The 16,092-nt window shown below is 47.4% G+C and overlaps 1 protein-coding gene across 1 annotated transcript; it reads right to left on the bottom strand.

Moving 5' to 3' along the window:
- Positions 1-637: 637 nt before the first annotated feature.
- LOC310839186 (tubulin alpha-1B chain) lies at positions 638-11,228 on the bottom strand. The gene is made up of 4 exons (XM_083727660.1): positions 11,018-11,228; positions 4,637-4,859; positions 4,390-4,538; positions 638-1,828 (listed from the first exon to the last, which is right to left on the bottom strand). Exons 1-4 carry the CDS (start codon positions 11,018-11,020, stop codon positions 848-850), a joined length of 1,356 nt encoding a protein of 451 aa, XP_083583786.1. The 5' UTR covers positions 11,021-11,228; the 3' UTR covers positions 638-847.
- Positions 11,229-16,092: the final 4,864 nt, after the last annotated feature.

The raw sequence follows: 16,092 nt of genomic DNA, 5'->3' as shown, positions 1-16,092 counted from the left end.
TACTTGTACTTAAAAGTCCGGGGACGCAGGTGGCACTGTGGGTTAAAGCCTCAGCGCCTAGGACTTGCCGATCGAAAGGTTGGCGGTTCGAATCCCTGCGGCGGGGTGCGCTCCCGCTGCTCGGTCCCAGCGCCTGCCAACCTAGCAGTTCGAAAGCACCTCCGGGTGCAAGTAGATAAATAGGGACCGCTTACCAGCGGGAAGGTAAACGGCGTTTCCGTGTGCGGCTCTGGCTCGCCAGAGCAGCGATGTCACGCTGGCCACGTGACCCGGAAGTGTCTCCGGACAGCGCTGGCCCCTGGCCTCTTAAGTGAGATGGGCGCACAACCCCAGAGTCTGTCAAGACTGGCCCGTACGGGCAGGGGTACCTTTACCTTTACCTTACTTAAAAGTCCAGACATCAAAGGAACAGTGAATAAGCTATATACTGTACAAGTCTGCATATTAGCTTATATATTAACGGCTATTGACATCAGTTAAAGAGATTTGTTTTCTGTCCTACCAGTTTCTAAAGAAAGTGAAAGTGCTGAATGGTGTAGTAAGCAAGAACTGGCATTTCCATCACTTTCGGTCCATTCGGTCTCTTAACACCCTTGGCGTTAAGAGAATACTAATAATTCAATGATGCATACCCAGATCCTTTTAAAGCATTTATTTCACAGACATGATGATACTTTAAAAGACATGGAAAATTGACATAATCACATAGTGGAATGGAGAGATAACCTAGTGAAGACTGCTGCACTTTTTCATAGACAACACTCCCCCAGTTAACAGGTATGCTAAGTGCGGTAAGCTGAAAAAACTGTGGAGATGAGCCATGCAGCAGAAGTGATGGAGAACAGGCTTAATATTCCTCTCCTTCCTCCTCCCCTTCTCCTTCAATGGAATCCACACCCACTTCTTCGTAATCCTTCTCTAGGGCAGCCATGTCCTCCCGGGCCTCCGAGAACTCGCCTTCCTCCATCCCTTCCCCAACGTACCAGTGGACAAAGGCACGCTTGGCATACATCAAGTCAAACTTGTGGTCCAGGCGAGCCCAGGCCTCAGCAATGGCTGTGGTGTTGCTCAGCATGCAGACGGCACGCTGCACTTTGGCCAGGTCGCCCCCAGGGACCACCGTGGGGGGCTGGTAGTTGATACCAACCTTGAAACCGGTGGGGCACCAGTCCACAAACTGGATGCTACGTTTGGTCTTGATGGTGGCAATAGCAGCGTTGACGTCTTTGGGAACGACGTCCCCACGGTACAACAGGCAGCAGGCCATGTATTTACCGTGACGTGGGTCACATTTTACCATCTGGTTGGCTGGCTCAAAGCAAGCGTTGGTGATCTCTGCTACAGAAAGCTGTTCATGGTAAGCTTTCTCAGCTGAGATGACTGGGGCGTAGGTGGCCAGGGGGAAGTGGATTCGGGGATAGGGCACCAGATTGGTCTGGAATTCTGTCAGATCTACATTCAGGGCACCGTCAAATCGCAGGGAGGCCGTGATGGAGGACACAATCTGGCTGATAAGGCGGTTGAGGTTGGTGTAAGTGGGGCGCTCAATGTCCAGGTTCCTGCGGCAAATGTCATAGATGGCCTCGTTGTCTACCATGAAGGCGCAGTCGGAGTGCTCCAGGGTGGTGTGGGTGGTCAGGATGGAGTTGTAGGGCTCGACGACAGCTGTGGAGACTTGGGGAGCTGGGTAGATGGAGAACTCCAGCTTGGACTTCTTGCCGTAGTCAACGGACAGGCGCTCCATCAGCAAGGAGGTGAACCCAGAACCGGTGCCCCCACCAAAACTGTGGAAGACCAGGAAGCCCTGGAGACCTGTGCATTGGTCGGCCTGTTAGAAATAACCACACAATATTTAGTGCTGACTTTTTAAAAATTCTAACACTCTTGTCTATTGCAAAGCAAGCCCTATCACAAAATTTAACAGGCAGGAATAACGTTCAGCAACTAAATTGATTCCTGGCCCTACTTAACAAATTAACAGCCTAATACACTGACCTCTTCAAGACTGTTTTGGATCCCAATACTAACACCAAACTCCAGTTGTGCTTCTCTAGGCATGTTATGCCACAGCAGAAGCAGCAGTTTTGAAAGGATGCTGGTGGTACTGGATGCAGGTTAAGTACTTAATTCATTCCGGAGGTCCGTTCTTAACCTGAAACTGTTCTTAACCTGAAGCACCACTTTAGCTAATGGGGCTTCCCACTGCGGCTGCGGTGCGATTTCTGTTCTCATGCTGAAGCAAAGTTCTTAACCCGAGGTACTATTTCTGTGTTAGCGGAGTCTGTAACCTGAAGCGCCTGTAACCTGAGGTACCACTGTAAAAGTTACTAGCACAGCCCTCAAGGACTTCTTCACATCAATAGCATTTCACTGGCAAACCTCAGACTAAACCATGCATTTATCTACTCAAAACTCCCTCATGCATCTGCAGTTAAGTCTTGACTGCTTTTCATGATCAGATTTCCCCAGATGTCTCATGCCGATTGCAGTTCATCTGAGGATTCCCCCCCCCCCCGTTTTATTCCTTTCATCGCTCACATGGTGATTTGTGCTTAAATACGCTTGCCCTCACCAAAGGGCAGAGGCTAGTGTTTACATAGGCAGAACAACCAGGACGGATCTGGGAGTTTGGGTAGCTAAGGTGGGCAGAAGCTTGTTATGGCTCCACACTTCCAAGCCTTCACAAATCCAAGTTAAACAGTGCTTTATTTCTTTCAAAAATGTTTAGGGGTAATCTCATTTTGACTCAAGAAACTCACCATTTTATAGTTCAAATCGGGGAAATAAATACAGTAAACTGACAAAAATCCAAGGTTCACAAAATGTTTAGGGGTATGTGTACCCCTGCATCCCCCCAGAAAAAAGAACTGTGTAAATCCAAAACAAATCCCAATCTGCAGCTGAATTTGGGTATGAGAAATGGCTCACTCTTTGTTCTCTGAAGGTCTAGAACAGGGAGGTCCAATACATTCAGTGCCTTTTTTGGCAGCCCTTGGCAACATTGGACCCCCCCCCCCACCCTTGCACTACCTTTCCAAAGCCAGTTAAGAAAGGGAAGAAGGTAAAGGTAAAAGGTAAAGGACCCCTGGACAGTTAAGTCCAGTCAAAGGCGACTATGGGATTGCAGCTCTCATCTCGCTTTTCAGGCTGAGGGAGCCGGCGTTTGTCCAGACAGCTATCTGGGTCATGTAGCCAGCATGACTAACCGTTTCTGGTGCAACAGGATGGAAGCCAGTCTAAACCGCTGAGCCTCTTGGGCTTGCCGATCAGAAAGGTCGGTGGTTCGAATCTGCACAACGGGGCGAGCTCCCATTGCTCTGTCCCAGCTTCTGCCAACCTAGTAGTTTGAAAGCACACCAGTGCAAGTAGATAAATAGGTACTGCTCCGGCGGGAAGGTAAACAGAATTTCCATATGCTGTGGCTTCCATCACAGTGTCCCGTTGTGCCAGAAGCGGTTTAATCATGCTGGCCACATGACCCAGAAAGCTGTGCATGAAGAAATGGCAGCTCCTCAGCCTGAAAAGCAAGATGAGCGCCGCATCCTCATAGTCGGCTTTGACTGGACGTAACCTTTAACCATGCACTGTTCTGGGAGTTCTCCTAACCTCACACGAGTTGATTTCGGTGGTTTAAGGATTGAGGAGAGCAGGAAACCCCCTTTCCACAAGTGGGAAACCTTGCAGAGGACTTCCACCAATAGGGTTTGTTAGGGGAACCTGACCCTTTAGTGCTGAACTGTCCACTCATCCATGGCCTTTCATCACTGCTTTCAGGCCACACAATTCCCTTCCCCTTGCATATCCTCAAGTCTGGAGATAACCAGCTTCTAAAACCTCACCCAGAAAGGGTTCTTCTCACCATGCTGGTTGTCAGGGATGTGGCTGAATCGAATGCCTGGGAAGAGTCTGACACTGGAGATGGAGGAATGTCAGTACACAGGGAGCCAGAGTCTGACTCTGGAGACGAGGGATTGCAGCCAGCCACAGACAGAGCAAGAGTGGGTTAATTCAGCCCCCTTCATCAAGAGTTCCCAGACTCGGATAGAGCAGCAGTCTCAGAGAGCTCGCAGGCAGAGGGAGGGGAGGAGATAGATGACATTGAGAGGGTTGCTATGCAACCAGGAGGTAGGCAGCGCTTAGAATGATTTTCGTTTGATGGGGGGGGGGGAGTTCACCCACCTTCTCCCCAACCCAGAAGAGCTGAAAGGGTTATAAAGCAACGGAAGTAAAAGAGAGGATGGGCTGGACTTTGGCATCCACTGCCAGAGACTCCTTAATTCTTATTGGGGCTTGCTTGCCTGCCTGAGATCATTCCACTGGTGCCCTCAAATGCTTTATCCTACTAAGCTCACCCAGGTCCTCATTAAAACCTGTCTGCAAGTTACTTACCAGCTTCCTGATCCTGTCGAGGACCAAGTCAATGATCTCCTTGCCAATGGTGTAGTGGCCCCTGGCATAATTGTTGGCCGCATCCTCCTTGCCAGTGATGAGCTGCTCGGGGTGGAAGAGCTGGCGGTAGGTGCCAGTGCGCACCTCATCTGCGGAGAGAAGCAAGTGGAAACATCAAGACCTCTGGCATCCCTCCTGGAGACACAAGCATAGCTAGAAAGCTATTAGAAGTGCCTTGTTTGCTCACCAATCACAGTTGGTTCCAGGTCCACAAAGACTGCCCTGGGCACATGCTTTCCAGCTCCCGTCTCACTGAAGAAAGTGTTGAAGGAGTCGTCTCCTCCCCCAATGGTCTTGTCGCTGGGCATCTGCCCATCAGGCTGGATGCCATGTTCCAGGCAGTAGAGCTCCCAGCAGGCATTGCCAATCTGGACTCCGGCTTGGCCAACGTGGATGGAGATGCACTCACGCTGCAACAAGGAGAGAGAGAGGGATAGCTTATGAAAAAATTTAGCAGGTTTGTTTTGTTTGTTATTTATATACAACCATTTGCACAGATTTATATACAACCCTTTGCACAAGCTAAGCAGATCACTGACTGAGTTTCTATACCACCCTTCACCCAAAGGTCTCAGAGCAGTTCACTAGGTAAGATACATTATAAAACAGAAACACATTCAAACAACTCAATTATTTAAAGACAACGTTGCTAATAGCAGCAGCGACCAGGTCTCTCCTTCCCACAAATACCTGCCAAAAAAAGATGGCGTCTGAACCAACCACCTCAAACTAGAGGCCAGACACACCTGTGTTGGGAGTTCCCCATATAAGGAGGCCCCACCCTAAATGTCCTTTTCCATTGAAAAGGCCCTTGCTGGGTGCAGTTCTCTGATTGTATTAACACAATGTATCAGGATCAGCTGTACGATAGATACAGTTCCCAACTAGTTTTGAGAGTAACATGTGAGAAAGGTAATAAAGTTTTGATGATTCATATTAGAAGAAATGTTCCAAGCAGTCCTAAAACATGACCCATTTTGCATTTCCCTTCACAGTTTATTGAACCACACTGGGGACTGTTCCGCGCTGAGCAGGTGTCCTTATTGCTTTTGTATTTTTCTACGGCTCTTTGCATTAAAGATTATGTGGTCCCAGATAGAAAAGTCAGAAGCTAAATGGCATCTTAAACCTAGACTGGAAGCTGCCCAGAGTAGTTGGGGAAACCCAGCCAGATGGGTGGGATATAAATAATAAAGTATTTTTATTTTATTTTTATTTTATTTTTATTTTTATTATTATTATTAGCACAACAACGGAATGTCTGGGCGTGCTTTTTTATATAACAAGAACACAAAGCTGAAAATGCAGCTAAAATCTTAAGTTTATTTTTCACGTGGTCTAGTCCATGGGTGGCCAACCCCCAAAGAGACTGTGATCTACTCACAGTTAAAGACTGGCAGTGATATACCCTCTTTTTTGGGGTTCAGGTCAAAGTTGTGGAGCTTTTTAGAGATGATGAAAGCCCCAGTTTTTGGGGGTGCAGGGCAATTTAAATGTTTTAAATGTTACATCTACCGGTAGATCACTATCTACCTGTAGGACATGCCTTGTCTAGTCCTTCCCCTGCCCATCCCCCTAATATTCTTAAGAGGGTCTCTTCTCCAGTCTTCAGAGAGCAGCTGGAAGAAGAGAGGCAGAAAAAGGTCCTCCTTTCCTTATGCTCTGCAGTTTTAATCTGAAATCTCAGGCGCAGTACTGCGCCCAGAGCTCAGAAGCCGCTCACGCTAACGAAATTCCCTGTCGCAAAACACACCCAAATCTTTTTTTAAAAAAAATATTTATTCCAATTTTAAAGATTACAAAAAGAAAACACTAAATTAAGCAAGAAAAAACAAAACAATACATCACATGAATACAGACAAGCAGAAAAAACCACCCAGAAAAATACAAACAATTAAGAAAAAAAGAAAAAAGAAAAAGAAAAAAACAAGCCAAACCTTCCCAAAACTTATTTTTCATTTGCTTGTTTCCTTGACCTCCTCACACCTCCCTTTTTTGTATTCTAGTTCAATTAGGTATTTCAGCAAATCCTTTCCATCTTTGTTTTTATCCTAATAATTTATCTTAACATACTGTAATTTTACATTCTCTTCTTTACCAATTAACTATCCATTTTTACTTAATCCTTTATATCATTTCTGCTAAAACCACATAACTTCATTCCAACATCCTTCTAACATTCCTTAATTTTACAATGTTTCTGTAAAGAAACTTTAAATTTCTTCCAATCTTCTTCCACCAACTCTTCTCCTTGGTCTCGGATTCTGCCAGTCATTTCCGCTAGTTCCATATAGTCCATCACCTTCATCTGCCATTCTTCCCGGGTGGGTAAATCTTGTGTCTTCCAGTACTTTGCAATAAGTATTCTTGCTGCTGTTGTGGCGTACATAAAGAAAGTTCTATCCTTCTTTAACACCAATTGGCTGACCATGCCCAGGAAAAACACACCCAAATCAATGGGAATTTCAAACAATGTGCGGCCCCTCCCTCAGACTTTTGCAAAGGAAACCTTGTGCTTTATAGTGGTACCTTGGGTTAAGTACTTAATTCGTTCTGGAGGTCCATACTTAACCTGAAGCACCACTTTAGCTAAGGGGGCCTTCTGCTGCCGCCGCAGCACAATTTCTGTTCTCATCCTGAAGCGAAGTTCTTAACCTGAAGCAATATTTCTGGGTTAATGGAGTCTGTAACCTGAAGCGTTTGTAACCCGAGGTACCACTGTATAATGGATCAAAAAGAAAAGAATTGCACGAATTTACTGGTAACGGGAGCAATGTCGTGCCCCAGTTAAGATTGCTACAGTTCAGCTGGCGAGGCCTAGCTCACCACCCTTCTGAGTAATACCCCTCCCCACCTTCTCACTATATAGAAGGGTCTGGTGACTTCTGTTTCAGTGTATCTGAAGAAGTGTGCATGCACACGAAAGCTCATACCTAGAACTAACTTAGTTGGTCTTTAAGGTGCTACTGGAAAGAATTTTTTTATTTTGTTTTGCATATTGAAAGAGGCATTTTTAAAAAAAACATTAGCTTTCATCTACAGGCCTAATGAAGTTCCCGCACTGAGACAGACTTAATCACAGAGGGGAATTCTGCCGTCTATAAAAAAAACCAGCATGAATAAGCTGTTCAGCACAAAGCTGTGACTGTACTCTCTGCAGTCAGCAACCAGCAGGTCACGCCACTTGCCGTCAGCTGACTTGGAAGGAAAAAAGCCGATGGAATCGGCTTCTTCCCCATGTGTAAAGCAGAGACTGGAAACCGCTAGCCCCACCCTTCGATAATCAATTCACTCTTGCAGCACCTGCTGGCGGCCTGCTGCGAGGATTATCTCAAGCCTAGATGTAGATTCTTGTCAGATGCCTTCTGCAATCCACTTGTGCTCATCAGGCACAGACCACACACCCCAGGGTGCCACTTGCTTTGAAGCATGCCTTTCGAATCTTCCTCTAAGCAGGGATACGGGTGGCGCTGTGGGTTAAACCACTGAGCCTCTTGGGCTTGCCGATCAGAAGGTCGGCGGTTCGAATCCCCGCAATGGGGTGAGCTCTCGTTGCTCGGTCCCTGCTCCTGCCAACCTAGCAGTTCAAAAGCACACCAGTGCAAGTAGATAAATAGGTACCACTCCGGCGGGAAGGTAAACAGTGTTTCCGTGTGCTGCTCTGGTTCGCCAGAAGCAGCTTAGTCATGCTGACCACATGACCCGGAAGCTGTACGCCGGCTCCCTCGGCCAGTAAAGCGAGATGAGCGCTGCAACCTCAGAGTTGTCTGTGACTGGACCTAATGGTCAGGGGTCCCTTTACCTTTACATTCAAAGCAGGACAAATTAGGCAGTAGCAGAGTGTGCCCCAGGAACCCCAAATTTAAACCCCATTATTCAGGACAGCCCCTTGTGTCATGCTAACCCCTGGTTTCAGCGGCCTGCCTTGGCCATGGCTTTCCTCAAGCATCCCAGGGCTCAGCAAGACTCCCTTTCCTTGGAAGTCTTAAAGCAGAGGTTGGACGGCCACCTGCCATGGATGCTTTAGCTGAGATTCCTGCATCGCAGGGGGTTGGGATAGATGACCCTTGTGGTCCCCTTCCAACTCGATGACCTACCAGCCTGGATACGCATTACTGAGTAAAAGCAGAACTCCAGCCACCCAGTTACCTATTTAATTGACCTTTTATATATATATATATATATATAATTTTATTCGTTTTTTTTAGCATACCATTTTCAACAGTAATTAAACATATTTTTACATCTTATTCAACTTTTTGGACTTCCATCATTCCTGTCTGAAAATTTTCCAATCTAATCTCTTGGTATATGTTTCTTATTTTCCCTGTTACATTTAAAACGCACAACCAATATCTCTATTCTTTATCTACTTTGTAGCACTTCGTAACCTGCGGGACCAGTTTTACAGAAGATTGGAAGAAGTATATGAACTACAAGCAATTGTAACCAACAAATTACACTAGAAGTTTTGTAAGGAGGAATATTAAATTGGCCTTTCTATAGGTCTCCTTTCCAATTCACACTGCACCTTATTACTAGGGATTTTGTTATGTCCACCCTGAAATCTTGCAAAAATAATAATAAAAAGGGGGAGGGCAGTGGCGTAGCGTGAGGGGTGCAGGGGGGGCGGCCGCACCGGGCGCAACACCTGGGGGTTAGGGGGTGCAACATCTGGGGGTTAGGGGGCGCAAATCCACGGGTTAGGGGGCGCAAATTACTTGTCTTGCCCCGGGTGCTGACAACCCACGCTACGCCACTGGGGGAGGGTGTAACATAGCAAAGATACAGCTCTGAATCCTAATGTTCTGCAACGTTTCCAAAAGGTTGAGGTGGGGGAGAGGGAGATTTGCAGAAGCAAGCAGGGGATAAGGTTGCCATATTTCACACAAAAAAAGTAAAAGCCAGGAGACTCCAAAAGTTGTTGAACTCCAAGACCCCAAAATTCTTGGGCTACTTTCAGGAAAACCTGGTGAGCTTTTTCCCCACCCCCGACTGAGCAACAACCTCCCCTTGTGCTGAAACAGAATATGTTATGTGTGCACTGCTTCGCCGATGGGGGAAGGGAAGTATAAGCAGCTGCTGCGTCTTTGCTGTTGCTGCAGCGGAAGCAGACCTCGTGGCGCGGGCTCGGCGCCCCTTCCGCCCGCCAAAGGCAAACAGCCCCCTCCTCCAGCCTCGCAGCGCGGGAAAATGTTAACGGCAGGCGCGCGGGGGGGGAGGAGCCAAGGGGGGCTCCATGCGCCTTTTCAACCTCTCCCCATCACCGTCACCGTGGAAATAAAATAATAAAAATCCGAATAACCCACTGAAATTAGCAAAATCCCTCCCACGCATCTCGGATGACAAGGCTTGCAATTCCTAATAATAATAATAATAATAATAATAATAATAATTGGGATGCAAGCCTTGGCCCCAGTAGTTTTTCCCCCAGTGGCATCAGCAAAAATGTCTATTCCAATAGATAACGGAGACGGTATGTTAAGGGCTTTTAGGATATGGAGGTAATCCATGCAGAGCCTTCAGATCCTATTAAGAAGTTGGCATCTATTTCGCAGTGGCGGGGGGAGCCCTTTTGCATTCCCACCTCCAGACGGGAAAAAACCCTTCCTGGATTTGCCCTATGGCCCATCTAGTCGGTGCCGACCTGATGCACTCTAGGTTCCCGCAATTGCAATTCAGCAGCAGCAGGGCTGCCTCTGACCTAAATGGTACGATCACGATCACACACACACACACTCTTCCAATCCTGCCATTAATCCGGATTGACCCGGCTTCGCATCGCGTGTCCCGGTCAACTCAGCTGAACCCACCTGGCTGGAGGGTGAAATTGGGGGAGGGGGGAACCGTGCAGGGCACGGCATAAAATGCAAGAAATAAAGCCCCCCCCCCATTAGTACCTCCGTCTTTTGAGATCCCACCTCCCCCCTTCTCCATCATCGCTCTCCTCCAGGCCCACCACCAGCTCCTGGCCACCCAGACTAGAACCTTCTCTCCGCCCCACCCCTGGTTCTCCAGCACCACCCCCCAAAGAAAACCTCACCACCTTCCCTCCCGAGATCCAAGGCGGGCCCGGCTTCTGCCACGATCCTTTTCCAGCCCCCTCTTTACCGAGCGCCTCGCGTTTTTGTTATTTCAGATGTGCCCTTTCCAAGATCCAAATCGATTTCTCCACCAGGAGACACTTCACATCCTCTCCCGAGCCACTATGGGCGAGCTGCCTGTCCCTTGGGCTCCCCCAGTTTCTCGATGCTTATGTCCCTTAAGGTAAAACCTCCTCCCCAGCCCCCCCCGACTCTCCAAGCGGAGGATCCCGTAATCCTTGCGCGCGCGCGCTCCAGCCTTAAGCCAGCCATCATCGCCGGTGGATTTCCTAGTGGGGAATCCAGTCCGGCCCCCGGATACTCCCCCACCCGCCCCGATCCCTTCGCCCCACGCTTCCCTGGACATCGGAGGGGCGCCCCACCCTTGGATCTACTCCTTTGCAAAAAAAAATAAGCACCCCCTTCTCTCTCTCCCCCAAAACCACTCCGGCTTCCTTCTCCTCCTCCTGCCTCGCCTCACTCACCATGATGTCGACGAGGAAGGGCTTCAGGAAGCAGGAGAAGGAAAGAAGGGACAGAAAGCAGGGATGTTACTTCTCCCGACAAGCTAAGAGTCGATGTAAGTAACCGAATGGGAGAAGGAGGGGCCGCCCGGCTGCTTTTATCGCACATCTCCCTCCCAGGGCTGGGCGGGGGAAGCTGGGCTTGGCTATGCATTTAGGATAATCCTTCTGCTTGCGAGGTTGTCATTGGGCAGCCGGGCACGTCCGTCTGTGAGCTCACAATCCGTGATTGGCTGAAACCAATGTCCCCCCTTTTCGCTGGGAAGATGGGTTTTGGGGGAAGAGAGGGAGGCGGCGAGGTGTGTGGGCTCCCCGGGATCCAGTCTTCCTGTTCTCCGACGAGGGCGAATCCTTCATTTTTGGGGGGGACAGGCTTGAAGCTTCTTAGATAGCACCCAACTGAATTCCTTGCATCGAAAACTCTCGATGCGATGAGGCTAGACTTCCCGATCACAGGGTATTTTATTTATTTATTTAAAAACAACAACTGTTCATAGAGTGATGTAACAAAACAGTCCTCCTTTCCCCACCCCAGGGAGATAAGAGAGCCCTGATCCTTCAACAATCTTTGCTTTTGGTAGAGGATCAAAGGGTCATTCTGTAGGAGGAAATGCGGGGGGGGGGGGACATGAGGCCATTCGAATGGCGCCACTGTCCCTTTTATTCACATCCTATTGTCCCCATAGGGATACATTGGCGCTTTTGGATTATAATGTGTTATCTAAGCCGTCTGTCTGGGACACAACAGTTGCAGGTCGCCAGTAGAATCGTGTGTGCAGACACATGCATTCATAAAAGCTGTACACAGCTCCCTCCCCCACGTTTGAAAATCGAAGCAGAGAAATGGGGCTGCATTTTGCCATATCTTCAACAAACCTTCCCCAAACCACAGTTTCCCCAGTAAATCTCTGTTTTTAACCCAGGGCTTATATTCTTTAGGACAATTCCATCATCGCATTGTTTAAAATAGCATTGAAATGCACGGTGCAAAATATCGCTTGTGGCGTTAAAACGAAAAACCGACTTCAGAATGATCTCTATCCTGCTGGAATTGGGTGGGTGGGTCTGGGAGACAAATGGGCGACAGCTGCAGGGGCTTCTCAGCATATTTGGTGGTCAAATAACTCGCATGCTTTCTGGCTGAGATACAATATGCGTATCTTCCCCCATCTCCCTTGTATCTGCTGAGTGATTTATAAGACAGGCCTGGAATTCAAGGAAGGCCAGGGCAGTTGCATTTTGATTTTATTTTGACCTTAGCCCAACCTGTTGTAGCGTCATCACAGGTCGATAAGCCTTCCTTAATGAAAAAAGAATCAGAAAGACTCAGCCCCAGTCTTTGTCCTAGATAGAGATGATCGGAAAAGCAAAAACAACACGGCCATGTGCAAGGGGATTAAAAGGGCGCTGGAACAACAAGAGGATGGGGAGCCAAATGCAGAGCATGAGTGAGGAATGTCCCGGATGCCATAAATAATAAGACAGAACTGCAGAGCGGGGGTGAGCTGACGCTGAGCAGTGCGGTGCGTGGCTGCAGCTTCATCTTGCAGAGGAAAACTGCGGCAGCCACGACGATATTAATATCTCTGGGGTTTGCTGCAGACCGTGAGACACTGGGACTGGCTCTGCTCTCCGGCCCTTGGGCAAAAGCAGCAAAGGCTGCGAAGATGCAAATACGCACGACTGCCAAGCAAAAGCTCCTCTGCTGCCCTATATAAGGCTGGAGAAGGGACTGAATGAAGGGAAGTTTCAGAGATTGGTCTCCCGGCTGTGGGTACTGGATGACAATTGTATGAAGCTGGATTTACATTTTTGTAAAATCAGGGAGGGCGGGGAAGGAAGGATGGGAGGGAAACAAGGCAAACCTCCTTGCAAGGCCATCTTTTGCCTTGTGTGCCGGCTCCACGGTCTGTGTGTGCAGGTAGAATGGAAGAGACCTGTCTTCTCACCCAGCAACCATGCGGCATCTCTGCCCCTGTTCACTGCACTCCCCTGCGCAATGCAGATCCGACGCCTTTCTGCTCTGTGAAACATCCTCACCCCTTTCTGGCCAAATGCAAGGTGGTTCTTTTGAAATGAGATTCACAAGTAATACAAAATGCAAGTGAGTGAGAAGATTAAAGATTTTATTCTTTTTTTAAAAAATGCTTTTTATTGATTTTCCAAAACAAAAATAAAGAATATACTCTTACATTCAACATTTTTGTGTCTACTTATTTACCGTGCACATTATCGCGCCCGGACTTCCTTCCTTCCCTACATCGGCTTTCACAATTAACATCCTTTCTTACAGATTCTTATTTACTCTCTACCCGCGTCACAAGATTTATAATAATAAAGATTTTATTCTAAGCAGCAAGCACTATATACACACCAAGCAAGCACTTCAATCTACCACTTGGAAACCCTCAAGAAGCGGCAAAGTGACTCCCCCAGGTAGCCTCAGTGTTCATGGCCCCATGGCCGTCAGGCTGTGCCCGAGCCTGTCCTAAAAACTCTGCCCAAAAACGTCTGATTTATAGATAACTAGCCGGTGTGGCTTGCCCACCTGGCTATGTGCAGATTATTCATTAGCTACCCCCTCCCAATGCTTCCCTTTCTCAACACAGTGTCCATCATCAAAGACCTAGCACCAGAGGCGGAGCTAGCTGCCACAGCACCAGAAGCAGCCTACGGGGGCAGGGCTAGTCACCTCAGTGGTGTGCCAGCGGGGAAATGTGTACCAGGGGTGTGTGCCAGCGGCAGGGAGCTTCCCAGGGCGATGTCACCCCCATCAGGGATGACACAAGGGGCAGATCACCCCCACCTTTCTCCTCTACTGCCTAGCACTATCACTTCCTTCCAGTTTCTTAGGACATTAAAGGCTGTTCTCATTCCATCAAAGATCTTAACAAGAGATAAGGGCAAGACAAGAAAATTCAGGTTCTTCCTACCCAAAGTGAGGTTCTGATTTGGATCTGCGGTGAAGCAAGAGCCTCCACAATGGTCCAAGCCCAATTCGGTTGCTTTCCACATCACTGAATCAGGGTCCAAATAAAATATTGTGTGTGGTAAACTGATATGCACCAAAGAGGATAGACTTGGGCACTTGAGAAGCCAAGTCTATGCTGCTTTGGATATATACATGCATATAAACAAAGAAAGAATGTGGTCCTGTAAAATGAGCATATACTGTATATGTAACGTAACAACAGTCCCTTTGTTAAACACTTGTAGTCCTCTGCTCCTGAATGGATGCTACAGCATGGCTTGCTAGATACATAAAAGCCTTTCTCGCCAACATGCTGAGCTTCTTCCCTGTTCGCTGTCTCCACCGATTCAGCACCGCTGTCCCAGCAGCCATGTTTCCATATATTGCTAAACACAAGTCTTCTGGGAATTGGACGGCATCCCCCAATAATATTGTCTTTTCTCTCAAATGCTCAAAGCATATCATTGCAACATCACTGTAAGGGCAGGCCAGTATTATTATATTTATTTACATTGTGCCCATCTGTTCACAAAGAATTAGCAATCCTCCCTCCCAAAGAAAAAATAGTGTGATTCGATACTAGTTTGGGAGCAATATTTGTATTTACCCATGCAAAAGGCAGAACTGTCATATGGTCATCTCCAGTGAGTGACGTCACTTCATCAACCAAAGTTAATAGCAATAATGAGCATGGTCACATCATTGTTTAAAAACGTTCCACATAAGCTCAAGGATTTTTAGCACAGCCCCATTATCCCAGTCTGCTTGGGACATGTGGGGTTGGGAAGGGCCATAGCTTAGTAGCAGAACACATGCCTTACATGCTAAAGGTCCCAGGTTCAAATCCCACCACCTGCAGGTAAAGGTAAAGGGACCCCTGACCATTAGGTCCAGTCGTGGCCGACCCTGGGGTTGTGGCGCTCATCTCGCTTTATTGGCCGAGGGAGTCGGCGTACAGCTTCCGGGTCATGTGGCCAGCATGACTAAGCCGCTTCTGGCAAACCAGAGCAGCGCACGGAAACGCCGTTTACCTTCCCGCTGGAGCGGTACCTATTTATCTACTTGCATTTTGACATGCTTTCGAACTGCTAGGTTGGCAGGAGCAGGGACCGAGCAGGAACCAGTTCGCGGGGATTCGAACTGCTGACCTTCTGATCGGCAAGTCCTAGGCTCTGTGGTTTAACCCACAGCACCACCCGCGTCCCACAATCTGCAGGTAGGGCTGGAAAACCTCCTGTCTGAAACCCTGGAGAAGTTGCTGCCAGCCAGTGTCGGTTATATGACTTGGTGTTAGGCAGCTTCAAATGTCCCTAAGCATGGCATTGCATTAAAGCCATCTCTACGTGAATAAATGTGTTGAAATGTGTAGCAATAGCAGTCTACGCTAGCATCGTTTTACAATACTTTTTGGAAAACATGCTAGGAATCTACACACACCTGAGAGCAAATAATGAGGTATTTATCTGCCACAAATAAAACCATATCACCAAAGCTAATGGGGGTAAGTTTGCTATTTGGAAGTATCATATAATATCCCTAACTTTAACTTATAGCATGCTTAAAAAAAAACCACTCTCTTGTAATTATTGTTTTTGAAAAAGAAATAAAAGGCAGCCCTGTTTCGGGAAGTTTTTAATGTTTGATGTTTTATCATGTTTTAAATATTCTGTTGGGAGCTGCCCAGAGTGCAATGGGCAGGGTATAAATAATAACAATAACAAATTATTATTATTATTATTATTAGTAGTAGTAGTAGTAGTATTATACTGAAAACAGTTTTCCTCTTTTTGACATCTCTTCTTTTTATTTGAGGCATGTTGACTTGGTGTAGATCTTTGGGCTGGACATTTTCACAGCACATGTGAGTTTATTCTCTCATGGCATGCTTACTCTTCTCAGCTTTCCCCATCTCCAGTTTCACTCTGCTTCTTACTTCCCTTTCATTATTTATTTAAAACATTTGTTCTCTTCTGTGTCAGAGGAGCAGAAATGGTAGGGTTTGTTTGTTGTTGTTTAAAAATGCAAAATACATTACAATCCCATACATGTCCATTCAGAAGGAAGG

The sequence above is a fragment of the Podarcis gaigeae genome (assembly GCF_964106915.1).
Source record: "Podarcis gaigeae genome assembly, chromosome: 2".
Classification (NCBI taxonomy): domain Eukaryota; kingdom Metazoa; phylum Chordata; class Lepidosauria; order Squamata; family Lacertidae; genus Podarcis; species Podarcis gaigeae.
The sequence above is the reverse complement of the archived record's forward strand: the minus strand, read 5'-3'. Positions and strand labels throughout refer to the sequence as shown.

What these genes read in the sequence shown, in the direction of transcription:
- LOC310839186 (XM_083727660.1), bottom strand. An exon ending in CCTGGAACCAACTGTGATTG is followed by an intron (nt 4,539 to 4,636) that starts GTGAGCAAACAA and finishes TTCTCTCCGCAG; the next exon opens with ATGAGGTGCGCACTGGCACC. An exon ending in TCGACAGGATCAGGAAGCTG is followed by an intron (nt 1,829 to 4,389) that starts GTAAGTAACTTG and finishes TATTTCTAACAG; the next exon opens with GCCGACCAATGCACAGGTCT.